This window comes from Cygnus atratus, chromosome 2, assembly GCF_013377495.2.
Source record: "Cygnus atratus isolate AKBS03 ecotype Queensland, Australia chromosome 2, CAtr_DNAZoo_HiC_assembly, whole genome shotgun sequence".
Lineage (NCBI taxonomy): Eukaryota > Metazoa > Chordata > Aves > Anseriformes > Anatidae > Cygnus > Cygnus atratus.
Genome location: NC_066363.1, coordinates 42027632 through 42041206, shown reverse-complemented (window position 1 = coordinate 42041206; position 13575 = coordinate 42027632). Strand labels below are relative to the sequence as shown.

The window sequence follows — 13575 nt, the reverse complement described above, 5'->3', positions numbered from 1 at the left end:
TTTCTTGCTCTCTCTTTTTTTTTTTTTAATCTTTCCCCTCAACACATGCCTATTCATTTTTTGTTTCTGTGAAGCTGGGTCTTGTCTTCCATTTGTTAACTTTTTTTTTTCCATAGGTGATTCCTATCACATCAAAACCCCAAACAAAACTGGACTTCAGTGGGAGTTTCATCTGACTAGGGACTTGGAGGATTTTGGCCACTGTGTGTGTACACGCTATAGACTTGTGTGCATGTGCATGTGTACATTGTAAACATATATATGCCAATCTGTGAAAATGCATAATTTCTTGGCTCCCATCCTAACCTTTGTGCAACTGGGTGCTGGGATCTGGATATGCAGCGTGCTTAGCAGCACTTTTTAATGAAGAGGTGTTTTCTCCCTTGGAGCTGTCATTCTCTGCCACATCACAGGCTCCTTCAGACAGAAAAATAATTGGCCACTTTCTTAGAGCGTGGAATCGGAGAGCCCCAGGGACCAGCAGAGTGCTCAGCGAACCGGGACGGTGACTTGCTGTGGCGCCCACTAGTGTCCCCCTGCCCTCTGTGGGTCTGCTTCCCACGCAGGTCCTGGCCCTGGGGCTTGCCACCCGCCCCCAGGCACCCAAATGAGGGCTGGTAGATGGTGCCGTGCAATGTGACAGCGAGACCCAAATCCCCAGAAGGAGAAAGATGAAACAAAATGGACAATTACTTCCAGAGCTGTTCAACTAGTAAACAGAAACTCAGGACTGCTTTGGTTTCTTTTTTCCCCTGAAACCTGTGTACTTGCTGCCCGGTGGGCTGGTTTTCCATGTTTGCAGGAGGCTTTGTTATTATTTTGCTTTGAAGTGGGTTTTTAGCAGCATTTATTCTGCTCAGGGGCTCCTAACATCCACCCTTCCTCAACTACCGCCCAGAGTTGTTAGCGTGCATAAATGGGCGATGGAGTAAAATTCACCCCTTAGCACCTCCCGCTACTGCACCACAGGTAGGAAAACGACAAAATAAATGGTCACGGTGTCCTTGAGACACTATCCTTGAGACCCAGGTGGACTTTAAGAGTACTTTGCCTGGCAGGAGCATGCCAGTGTCCCACGCCAACCAAACGCTCAAACAAACACAACACAGTTTTTACCCTAAGTAAGTTACTTGGGGTCCAGCTCTGCTACTTGCAAAGGAGTCCTTGCAGCCTTTAACTCTCTTGGCCCTGGAGCCAACTGAACCGAAGGAAGAGCCCGTCCTTTGCCTTGCTGTGACACCTGGTCCCAGGGGGCACACGTGGAGGAAGGCAACGGCCACCACCCCATGGGATGGAGGCCCTCTGATCTCCAGCAGCACGCTGAGGCTCTGTGGGTTACCTGCCTTGCTGGCTGAAAGCCCTATGGTTCAGGTTGTATATAAGGGTAACTGGGAGGTGGGATTTCACCTTGAGTGGGGCTGGATAAGGTGTGAAGTAGGCAGAAATATTGCAGTGATAGTATTGTGTCTACCGAGACCTCAGCACCCCGTGGACATCAGGGTTTGACTACTCATATCAGGCCACCAGCTGCTTTCTAATGGGTCTTACTAACGGGGCTTGCATTTTAATTCAGATCAACACCTGAAACAAAAGATCAGAAGATTTTTTTTTCCTTGCCCTTTTTGTATTCATTACATCCATTCCTCTACTGCCCTTGAATCCATAGCCATGGACAACAGGAGAACCAGTAACAGCCTGAAACGTGACTACTGGGGAAAGGAAAAAATACAGTCAAAATAAATAAATAAAAATATATAAAAAAGGGAAGAATAAATAATATGCATTTGTGTGATGGTTCAGAGTTCTTCTGTGATGTTGCTCATTTGTCTGTTCTCATCTGTATTACCCAAACTCTTCAAGCTAAATTTTTCCCCCACTAATGTGCTAGGAATCAACACAATCATCTGTGCTAGAAAAAAAAAAATGCAGAGCTCATACTTCACCCACTGGAGTTAATCGGAGAGAAATGGTGCGGGGAGACATTCACGTTGCCCTTGTGTCACCGCAAAGCAAATTACGGTGGCAGAGATTGGTTATTACAATTGATAAATTACGATTACAGGGACTGGTTTGGGGGTGTCTGTGTTTGATTTTGGTGGGGGGTTCTTTTTCGGGGGATTTTGCATTTGGGGTTTCTTCGGAAGGTAACTTCTGTGTAGGTCCTAAATCTCTGCTGCCAAAAACAAACAAACAAACATACAAACAAACAAAGGAAAGAAGCAGGGGTGGTAGCAAGGGGAAAACGCTCTTCTTCACCGGCGGTGTGGGGGCATCTCACCGGGCTGCCCCCGGCGGTCTCCCCCGGGGCCAGTGTTTCCCGGTGGAAGGGTTTCTGGCCGATTTCCCCCCTTGGGGCCGTGCCAGCCCCGGGGCGGGGGTGCAGGCAGGCTCGGCTCCGCGGCCGCGCAGGGCTCCGCAGGCGCGGGGGCACCTTTGAACCTCCCCCCGCTCCCGCAAGCGGCTTTTCCGAGCCGAAATTCCCGTGGGGCAGAAAGCGACCATCGCCTTCCATCAGCCCCTAACGACCCCGCTCCCCTCTGCCTTTGGTCCGGCTGCCGCCCTTCCGGATGGGTGATTTGGGAGCTATCTGCGCCAGTGGTTGGAGGCCAGCCGGGATGCTTGGAGCCGCTGGGGGCACTTCCCCCTGCGTGGTGGCCGCAGCCCCCCGCCGAGGGGATTTCAAAGGGTCCAGGGCTCCCCCCGCAGCAGCCACCCCACAGCCCACCGCTATTTGCTTCTCCAGCCCCTCGGGTTAATGGCGGTCCCACTGGGAGCCTCGTAGCGAAATCACGGAGGGCGAAAAGCCCCCGCAACCTCCAAAGCTCGTATTTCTCAGCTCTCAGGTTAGCAGCGGGAGATGCTGCACGGCTCCGCCATCAGAAGATGGCCCCGAGCGGCACGAAGTTTATCGGGGCTTTCACGTGGTGAAATTGTACTTCTGAAAGTGTCGGGACGAAAAGGAGAACGTCTTTTTTTATGGGCTTTGAGCTGCTAATTTTAATTGCTGTCATTTAAACAGTTTAGTTGGGTCCAGGCTCTTTCAACAGGCATTGTTTATCTAAACCAGGCAAGCAAACCAAAATCAGCTGTTTAAAACTCCCTTTAATAGACCTGTAAATGTAAAGAAGGTCAAACCAGATCTATGGCCATCACACCCGTGTCATGGATCCTGGCGCGTTCCCATATTTCCATGGCACGGCTGTCAGGCTGACAATTGGCACCGACCTAGAAGCCAGTAAGCAATCTTGCTTTAAAAACAGGGAAAAGGTGCTAGGCATCCCTCATTAAGCTTATTGGAGGGTGAAAAGACAAGCATTTAAGAAGAGCTGCTTGGAGATCCCTGTGCATGAATAATACAAAATATGAAATGGTGCTCGTGGTTATGCTCTGCTTTGTGATCCTAATTTTAGTCTCTTCCTCTCCCTAAGTTTCTGCAATTTCTTTTTAAGAAAGCAAAGTCACCTCAAAGATAAACCCAACTTAATGCTTTTCCCATCTCCCTTCTTGTAGGTGTTCCATATATTTGTCAAAATGGCAAAGGTATCTGCTTTACGAAGTCTTACACTTTCTAGAATGTGCTTTTTTGTTGTTCTGCAGCCAACAGGGTACCTTAGGCCCAACAAGAAAAAGTGGTTGTGTGAATTTGCCTATCAAAATTACCCATTGCCAAGAATTTAATTCAAGCACCAAATATATTTAACCATGTCTGTGTTACACTGCCATATTTTACGTATTAGTATCAGACCTTGATTAGTTTTTACTAATCCTTGCATTTCCCTTTAATTTAACATCACAGCTAAAGATACAGGCTTTTAGGTATTTTTCCTTATAAGGCAGAGAAAGGATGTGACCAATATGGCTACTTTGAATACCACTTTATTTTCAAATACTGACTTATTTCTTCCAGCTCCTGATTCATCTACTCATGTCTGTTTTTTTCTGTTTCATATACCTTGTCTAGAAAAGGATATTCTTCATCATCTCATTTTTATAAATTAGCCCCATAATAATTATGTACAATTATGTATACTGGTGTGCATTTCTTTAATATTTTGCCACTGTCTTTTTAAATTGTTTTTGATGGGTAAGAAAATGGCAGCTAAACTTAATGAATTACCAATGGGTAAAATTGCTGTTAATGTGACACCAACCCCAGTTCATATTAAAAATAATGTTTCTTTGGTTTTGTAGACCTATTGATTTCTTGTATTTAAGGTCCATATATATATGTTTGAACAACAGCTGACTACTTTTTAACTCCTTGGGGTTCAAGTTTTTGTGAGCCAAAATGTGTTTGAAGCTGCACTCCTTGTGCCTCGAGGACTGTACACTTCTGCACGTGGCAAATCCCATTTGTCATAAACTAAAATGGATTCGTGGTCTTCGCAGCTACAGGACAACTCTTTTCAACAGAAAATAAAGAGCATTTCCAATTAATTTAGTCTGCTAACATTCCCACAAAGGAGGTGGCTGTTGTCTGTGTTTAACAGATGAAACAACCAGAGCAGTAGCTGGCTTCATCATAAGGATAGCTGCTGAGGTTAAGCGTCAAGCTGCAATGCCCTGAGCCTTTCACGAACACACTAATACATCTCTTATTTTTCTGCATGCTGTAAGCACTCAACTGCCTTGAAAAGACAGGTAACAAGATGAAAGAAAGAGCGAGAGAGAGAGAGGAAGAAAGAGAGAGAGAGAGAGGAATAGAGAAAGAGAGAGAAAGAGAGAGAAAGAGAGAGAGAGAAAGAGAGAGGAAGAGAGAGAGGAAGAGAGGAAGAGAAAGAGAGAGAGGAGAGAAGGAAGGAAGGAAGGAAGGAAGGAAGGAAGGAAGGAAGGAAGGAAGGAAGGAAGGAAAGACTCACATATGACTAGCCACATCTAAAAAATCTCTGATTTCGTGATTTTAAAAGTGACAGTGAATGATGGTGGAAGTGTGGCAAGTCTCATGAATGCATCTAAGAGTATCCTCCTTCCTCTGCCTAGCCAGCTACTCTGCATGTAGTCGAAGGGGGGGAAGAAGCCAGATTGGATGACTGGAGAAAAAAAAAAAAATCTGCAAAATTCCAGCACAAATTTGCCATAAAGGTGAAAGTACTGAAGCCCATCAGGAAATGGATGCTAGCAAATTGAGGAGGACGTCTTATAACAGCACACTATTTTTAAACCAAAACCACAGCAAGCAAAAATCATGCAAGGAAACAAATTGCCTTGCAGAAACAGTTCAAACATAGCATCCAAAAAATATCGCACACCCTGTGTGTCCTGCCGTAGTGACAGCAGGACTTCAGGAAGAGCACGGGGACCAAATAATATAACGGGATCCTGTAACTAAAATTTATAAGCTGTCCACGTAGACCAGTTGTGTGTGTGCATGTACCCATACCCATATACACAAGGATAATGGACATATATGGGCTATACATAGTGATGTATGAATTCATATTTATATATATGTTTGCAATAGCCTGATGGAATAGGTTTTATAGTTCCCATCTTGTCTCCTCCTAGGCCCTACTGTGCAGGGTACTTTTGTTTAACAGTGTTAGTCCCCACAAGTTTAAGCAATTTGCTGAAGGAGAGGATCACTGAGCTCCGAGAAAGAGGAAAGATCTCAATCCTATCCCAAAGGCAAGGGAGGAAATATTTCAGTGTAGATTTCAGTGCAGTGTCATTCTGCCGTAGCTTGGGCTGCAGAAAATGAGGTATTCTGGAACAGCTTCTTCAGAGACAGAGGTGCTTTGTATTTGAATAAACCCAGGGAAACCCAGCTTTATTTGAATAAAGCCCAACAAAACACGATAATCTGTAACCCTTCAAAGACCTACAATTTCTTTCAACATTCTTTTTGTGGTTTGGAGGTTATTTTGGTAGTTTTACGAACCTAACACGCTCCTTTCTGTTTCACCAATCTGCTGCTTCTGCAGTTTATCTGTAACATCTAAAGGGCTGCGGGACCCATTCAGAAATCTCCAGTCCCGCACATGAGCAAAGCATCCCGCAGCTTTTTGGGGTGATGTTCCCCGGAGAGGTCCGGGGCAGGCAGCAGGAGCGGAGCCGACTTGTAGGGGCTGCGAGGGGCAATGCCCCGGCTGCCTCCCCGACCCACAGGGCGAGAATTGCAAGCCGGGGCAATGAGATCCCGGGTCCCGGGAGCCCTGCAGGTGCCTGCGATGGCCACTTCAATTTGCGGGGTGCGGGGGATTGGGGCTTTTTCCGCACCGTGCAGATTGCGTGAACGAGCATCCACATTTCAGGCTGCGCCCTCAAACCCTGGCACGGCCGAAGGGCAACTGAATGCGGGCAGGTCTCCGTCCCTGTCCCTGTCCCTGTTCCCGTCCCCGACCCTGTTTCCGTCCCCGTCCCCGTCCCCGTCCCCATCCCCGTCCCCACCCCGGTCCCGGCCGGCCTGCGGGGAGCTGCGTGTTCTGAGGCGGGGGTCGAGGCCAGGCTGCTCCGAGCTGAGCTGAAAATCCCCCCTGCTCCGGAAAGAGCTGGAAGGAAACATGAATTCGTTAAGGAAACTTCATCCCAGATGTATTTCGTACCGAAGTGGAAAGCTCCCCTTTTAGCGGGACGGCCACGGTTTTCCTGCCCCCCGTACCCCGCTGAAGGCACCGCGGGCAGCCTGAGCATCATCGGGAGGTTTTCTGCCTTTCTCCCTTAAACGCGAGGTTAGCCAAATTTTGGAGGAAAAACCGCAGCAACCTTCAGCAGCGACCGGCACCTGTTTCAAACCGTGGCCGGTCTGTGATCCTGGAAAATTCACTCCCGTACACCCTGCACAGAAACATCGCCAAGTCTCCTTCCGTGCCGGAGAGCCGGGCTTCCCCGGCACTATTTCGATGTCTTCCTCGGACGCCAAACCGGGAAAACGCTGTCCCGGAGCGAACGAGGGGCTGGGGGCGGCGGGGGGGGGGTCAGTGCCGGCCGTCACCAGCCCCCCCCGGGCACCCCGCATGTGGCACGGCGGGGACAGCTTTCCGCGGAGCCGCCTCTCAGTTGGGATCCGGAGGGCGCAGGTGAAGCCCCGAACCCCCAAAGTCGGCTGGGTACCGCCGTGCGGGCTGCATCCGGAGCAAGATCCGCGTCCCGCTGCGGAGCCGCTCCTGTTGCTGGCTGCGGATTGCGGCAGCCCGATGCGGAGCGGCTCCGCCGGCGGGTCCTGCCGTCCCGCAACGAAATCCTGGCCGCTCCTTGGGGCCGCCCTCAAGTTCGGCCCCGAGGAGGAGGCATTGGGGTTGCAGTGATCCCTGCGATGCGGCCGGCTGCGGGGAGAGGGGCTGCGGGGCTGGAGCTGCCGAGTCCTTGATGCGGGCTCTGCCCGTTCCGCAAAATCAGGCGGGCATCCAAATCTTCCCTAAATCCCCGTTCCCTCCCCCGCTGGGGCAGTCGTTCCCATCCGGGGGAGAGCGAGGAAAGGACCACTCCCGCATTTCGGGCTCTGGCACCCGCCTGAATCCCCGGCCTGCCTTCCCGGAGCGCTGTGCTGAAGGGGAAAGCGGGTTGCGGGGAACCGGCCGCCGGCCTCCCGTGCACCGGCAGCTTCCCACCGAGACACCCCGGCAAGGTGCAGCGTGCCTCCCGGTGACACGGTGCTGCCCGGGGAGGGCACCGGTGAAAGGCTGTGCTCGCCTGGCCCTTCTTTTACAGGGGACCGCCGGCCCCCGGGGCGTGATGCCGGCAGCCGGCTGCGGGGTGGACGGGGAGGGAATGGGGGGGGGGGGGGGGTGTCGGGGACGCGCACCCCAGAGTCACAGGTGACTTGTTCCAATTAGTAGCTGTCTAATTAAATTAGTGTCACCCGGGCCAGCCAATGGGCCGGCGGGGGCGGGGGAGGCGGCGACGAGGCATGCCCCTCCCCGGCTGCCCGAGGAGCCGGGTATAAACGGCCCGGGCCCGGCCCCGACGCATCGCTGCGCGGCCACGGGTCGGGGTCGGCAGCGGGCTGTGGGCAGGGGGCTGCTGGGCACCGCCGCCCGCCGGGGATGCAGCTGGGCGAGCCCCTGCTGGCTGCAGCGGGGGGGGGACCCCTGCCGGGAGCCCCCTTTTATCCTCTGGAGGGCGGCGGGCGAAGCGCTGGAGGAGGAGGAGGAGGAAACAGCAGCAGCACCAGCACCCGCGGGCCGCCCCGCCCGGGCTCCCCGCCTCGCCTGGAGCTCGACAAGGCGGCCAAGAAGTTCGGGGGGGCCCCGGCCATGCTGGGCGAGGCGGAGGGGGGCGAGCCGCCCTTCGTCGCCCCCAAAGCGGACGGCCGCAAAGCCACCCCCTGCGGGGAGGAGGAGCTGCCCCCGGCCGCAGCGGCAGCAGCAGCCCGCTACTCCCTGGACAGCCTGAGCCCCGAGCGCTACTACCTGCAGTCCCCCGGGCCCCCAGGGGGCGAGCTGGGGGGGCCCTGCGCCCTTTTCCCCTACCCTCCTGGGGCGCAGCACGGCGCCGTCTACCAGCCCCCCGGCGGGCCGCCCCGCTACCCCTACGGCTCCGTGCTGTCCCCCGGCGGATTCACCGGAGCTGTGTGCCCCCCCGGGGGCCGGCCGCAGTTTGGCGGCGGAGGGGGGTACCAGTACGGGCAGGGGTCGGCCCCTGGGGGGCTCTACGGGCCCTACCCGGCGGCGGGGGGCTCCTGCGGGGGGCTCGGGGCGCTGGGGGTGCCGGCAGCCGGGCCCGGGCTGCGGGCGCAAGTCTTCCTCTGCAACCGGCCCCTGTGGCTCAAGTTCCACCGGCACCAGACGGAGATGATCATCACCAAGCAGGGCCGGTAAGAGGCCGGGGGGGTGGGGGCGGGGAGGGGGCGCGGGGGTCCCACCGGGGTGGGATGCTGTCCGGTCCGCAGCCGGCGGTGCGGTGCTTTTCCCGTCCCGCATGCAGCATGGCGTTGATCCCCTCCGCAGGAGGATGTTCCCTTTCCTGAGCTTCAACATCACCGGGCTCAACCCCACCGCGCACTACAACGTCTTCGTGGAGGTGGTGCTGGCAGACCCCAACCACTGGCGCTTCCAGGGGGGCAAGTGGGTGACCTGCGGCAAAGCTGACAACAACATGCAAGGTAAGGGCGGCTCTCCCCGCCCGGTTTCCCACAGAGATCCCCCTGCTTCCATCCCTTTGGCAGGGCTCCTCTCCCCTCCGGCTGCCCGTTGACGTGGGGCTTTTCCCTAGGCAACAAGGTGTACGTCCACCCCGAGTCGCCCAACACCGGGGCGCACTGGATGCGGCAGGAGATCTCCTTCGGGAAGCTGAAGCTGACGAACAACAAAGGTGCCAACAACAACAACGCGCAGGTAAATGGCGGTGGGGACACCGGGCTCTTGGGGCTTTCCAGCCTGTCGAACCGCTAGGTCAGTGTCCTTGTCACTTGTTCCCTTCTTAACGGGCTGTAAATCTGCTTTTCTAGTTGTCTTCCTAAGGAGAAGCGATGTCAGAAGTGACTATGTGAATTTCTTTGTCTTTAAGCGATATGTCTTCAGCCTAGAGTTTTTCAAAAAGTCAAGAGCTATCAGCTGTACTTCCTGCATTTACAGAACTTAGCATATTGGTAACCTCGCGGAACAGAGGGCTGTGAATCGTCTCCTGCTAACAGCGAAAATCTCTTCCTTCACAAGTCAGAGGATTAAAAGGACTTCTATTGCCTATAAGCGGTAACGTTGCTGCAGTTTGACTTAGCATTGTCTCTTCCGCGGTTCCTTTCAGATGATCGTACTGCAGTCTCTACACAAGTACCAGCCTCGGCTCCACATTGTGGAAGTGACTGAAGATGGGGTCGAAGATCTGAACGATTCTTCAAAGACTCAGACGTTTATTTTCCCTGAAACGCAGTTCATAGCAGTTACAGCATATCAAAACACTGATGTAAGCACGGGTGCATAAAGCTATAGGAATAAAATTGGATGTTCTGGTTTCAGCATGTCATTTTTACTGCGTTCTGCTCTTGCTTTTTAGATTACACAACTCAAAATTGATCACAATCCTTTTGCAAAGGGCTTCAGGGACAACTATGACTCGTAAGTACACGTCTGTCTTGCAGCTGTTTCTGTCCGGGAGGCGTAATTCTGCTGTCAAATACTTGTGTCTAAAGAGAAAAAGAGAAGCTCTTTAATACTTCAGTTCTTCAGAAGTAGTTATACTTCTACTAGCAGCTCTGCTGGCTCATGTGCTCATTTTAAAGATGTTAAATGTCTGTCTTAGACATATGTCTATTTGAAGAGTTGATGCATTGTCCAGCAGGCTGCTGAATTTTGGTTAAATACACCAGCAGGAGCTAGCTGGCTTGAAAGCTGGCAGCAGTGTATTAGCAGTATCTGTACAGGATAGGTGACTTCAAAGTGTAAGCAAGACTTGCCTAGTCATCCACTTCTGTCACTTCTCTCTGAAAAGCTGTAGGTATTAAAGTCTAGCTTCTGAAAGGTCTGTGTTTCACTTAAAATGGATTGGTTGGCAGAGAACAGTGTATACTGGTAATAGCAATATTATAAATTTTATCCTGGTCTAGGAAAAGCAACCTGAATTTGTAAAGGTGATGAAAATGAACTTCCAGGTCAACCTGATTGTAGTCCTAGCTAAGAAATGACTTGGTTTCTTCCTGTTTTTTTTTTTAATACCATACGTGGAATTGTAGGAACAACTCTCAGTATTTCTCTTTTATGTTGTAGCATGTACACAGCCTCAGAAAATGACAGATTAACTCCATCTCCCACGGATTCTCCTAGATCCCACCAGATCGTCCCTGGTGCCCGCTACAGTGTGCAACCATTCTTCCAAGAACAGTTTGTCAACAACCTGCCCCCAGCCAGGTTTTACAACGGTGAGAGAACCGTACCTCAGACAAATGGCTTGCTCTCCCCGCAGCAGAGCGAAGAGGTGGCCAGCCCTCCTCAGCGGTGGTTTGTTACTCCTGTACAGCAGCCTAGTGCCAACAAGCTGGACATGAACTCCTACGAGACGGAGTATTCTCCTAGCACCTTGCTCCCTTATGGCATTAAATCCCTCCCTCTTCAGACATCCCATGCTCTGGGATACTACCCTGACCCAACATTTCCATCCATGGCTGGCTGGGGGAGCAGGGGCTCTTACCAGAGGAAAATGACCACAGGATTACCTTGGACCTCCAGAACAAGTCCTCCAGGCTTCTCTGAAGACCAGCTTTCCAAGGAGAAGGTGAAAGAAGAAATTGGCTCGTCCTGGATAGAGACTCCACCCTCCATAAAGTCTCTAGATTCAAATGATTCTGGGGTCTACACGGGTGCTTGTAAGAGAAGACGGCTCTCCCCTAGCACTTCAAGCAATGAAAATTCCCCATCCATGAAATGTGAGGACATTAATGCTGAGGACTATAACAAAGACACTTCAAAAGGCATGGGCTACTATGCGTTCTATACTAGTTCTTAAAGCATCCTTTTACTCCAGTTGGCTGTTTTATTTTCAGGGTGGCCTTTTTTTTTTTTTGCATTACAATTGCCAAAAAGACTCTTGCCTTCCACCTTAAATTGTTGTGTGCAATTCTAAAGAAGGTGCCAAAGCTTTTTGACTGTTGCAGGTAACTAAGTAGGGAAAGAGCAAATTATGATACAATTCTCTCCTTCTAGAAGCCTTCTAGAAGGAGCAGCATGTGGAAGCTGTAAGCAGGAGCCTAGATTTTTTTTTTTTTTACAAGATGGCTTATTTATTGGAGACACTAAAGTGTACAGTTTGGCTTGGCTCAGAGGCCTGATCAAATCTATGCGCTGCTGAGCAAGGAAACAGGGGGTTGGATCCCAAATTTCACTGTCTTCCCTGCTTGCCCTGCCCCTCTGATTAAAAAGGGGGCTGTGCTGTGGGGGGCTACACAGATGCTACATTCTGCTTTAGAGCAAGCGGGTTTCTTCAACCCTTGTCTGCAGCACAATTGGCTGAGTTGGATGCTGCTCAGCTAAGGCTTTCTTTGGCAGAAGATGGTTTAAAAAATAAGGCCTGCTTGCCAGGCAGGATTTTTTAACTCAAAGGTCTTGTTGCTAGCAATGGTGTTTTAATGACCAAATCTGACTTTTCTTTGTCCAGAACTTGCATAAGAACATGCCTCCATCCCAAAAGCCTAACCTTTACTGAGGTGGCAAAAAAAAAATCGGAAGTGTACAGTTGTGTTTTGTCTAGGTACACTGTAGCATATTGTGGAATAATGTATAAATAGTTGACCTATAGTTGTTCAGTCAGAAGGACCTCCGGTGGTGCTTTGAAGTTCAAAAGGCATTTTTTGGTTAATCAAACTTAGCATATGGAGCATTGCAAAGACCATTAACAGATTTCTATTTGCGTGTATGTAAAGTGATTTTCAGCTGCCCTGTATCAAACTGGAAGTGATGTAACTTACCCACTTTCTTGCCTATAGTTTCAGCCATTTTAAATTCATCAGCCCTAGAGCACTGGCACACAAACTTCTCCCAGTGAAACTTGGTTCTGTTTTTTATGTACATAGTAATTTTTAATAAATGTGGTGCTGCCAGGGATGAGTGGGGTTTGCTCTCTGCTTCTTTGCCTCTTTTGGGCATCCCAGCTGGGGGGAGGAGGGAGCCCAAGCCTGGAGCTGCTGCATCCCTAAGGAGTGGGGACAGAGATGCCTCTAAACTTAAACATCTTTTTAAAGTTTTTCCTTCTTGTTGTGTTCGGATAGATGCTGCTAGTTGTATTAGGTTTTACTATTTTTTTTTCTTCCTCCCTGTAAATCTCATACTCTGCCCCCGTTCTCTTCTGTTTCGCTTCCCCCCACGCTTGCTACCCAGCCCCAGGGCCCTTCTCTCCTGGAGCTGCGGGGGGCGAGGTGTGAGCTCTGCCCCCGCCTCTTCCCGGAACGCGTTAAGAAACTCCCCCGCACCCTTATCGGGGGAGAAAGCCCCTCCTGGCACAGCCATCGGAGCCCGGCTGCCTCGGCGGCAGCACCTTTCCCGAGGAAATGCAGGCGGTAATGGGATTAAGCTGTTAGCGATGCGCGGCTGCAAACAAAACAACCCCAAGGCTCGGGCCGGGGCCCTCCCCGAAGGAGCTAAAACAATCGGGGTTGGGGGGGGGTCGTTTGCAACGGTTCTCGGCTCGGGAGAAGGCGAGCAGCCGGCTCCCAAGGAGCTTTCCATCACCTCGGGGACGCGCTGTGCAAGCGCAGCGGAGCCCCGACAGCTCTCCCAGAGAGAAGGACCACGTTTGGGATGGGAGGAGACTGGCAGGAATTTGTAAGCGGCTGAGGAACGATCTTTTTCTATTTATTTTCCTTTTAAATTTTCTTTTCCTTTTTCCTTTTTTTTTTTTTAATCTCCTTTTAGGGGTTCCCCTCCCTGTTCTCCTGCCCCCCATCGAAGCTCGCTGCCGACCCCGCTCGCCCGGCGCCCTGGAGCACGATGCCGCCGCAGCGCGTTATCAAAGGCTGTATATTTTTGCACTGCGCGATTTAAAAAAAAAAAAAAAAAACTTGTGAAAAGTCCTCACACTGTTTAATAGAAACATAAGTGTCTGGCTGGCCCCAATTAACACCTTGTGATTATAATGCATTCCTAAAATGGGGTGTCAGACGCCAAATTGTGAATAAAGGTAGCTAATTAATCTTCATAGGATGACACTGAT

At 51.3% G+C, this 13575-nt stretch overlaps 1 protein-coding gene across 1 annotated transcript; it reads left to right on the top strand.

The window, feature by feature from the left end:
• The first annotated feature begins 7982 nt into the window (after positions 1–7982).
• On the top strand, positions 7983–11376 carry EOMES (eomesodermin). Its single transcript, XM_035556489.1, has 6 exons — positions 7983–8752; positions 8886–9040; positions 9151–9272; positions 9682–9840; positions 9931–9992; positions 10641–11376. The coding sequence occupies exons 1-6, from the start codon at positions 7983–7985 to the stop codon at positions 11374–11376; spliced, it is 2004 nt and encodes a 667-aa protein (XP_035412382.1).
• Positions 11377–13575: the final 2199 nt, after the last annotated feature.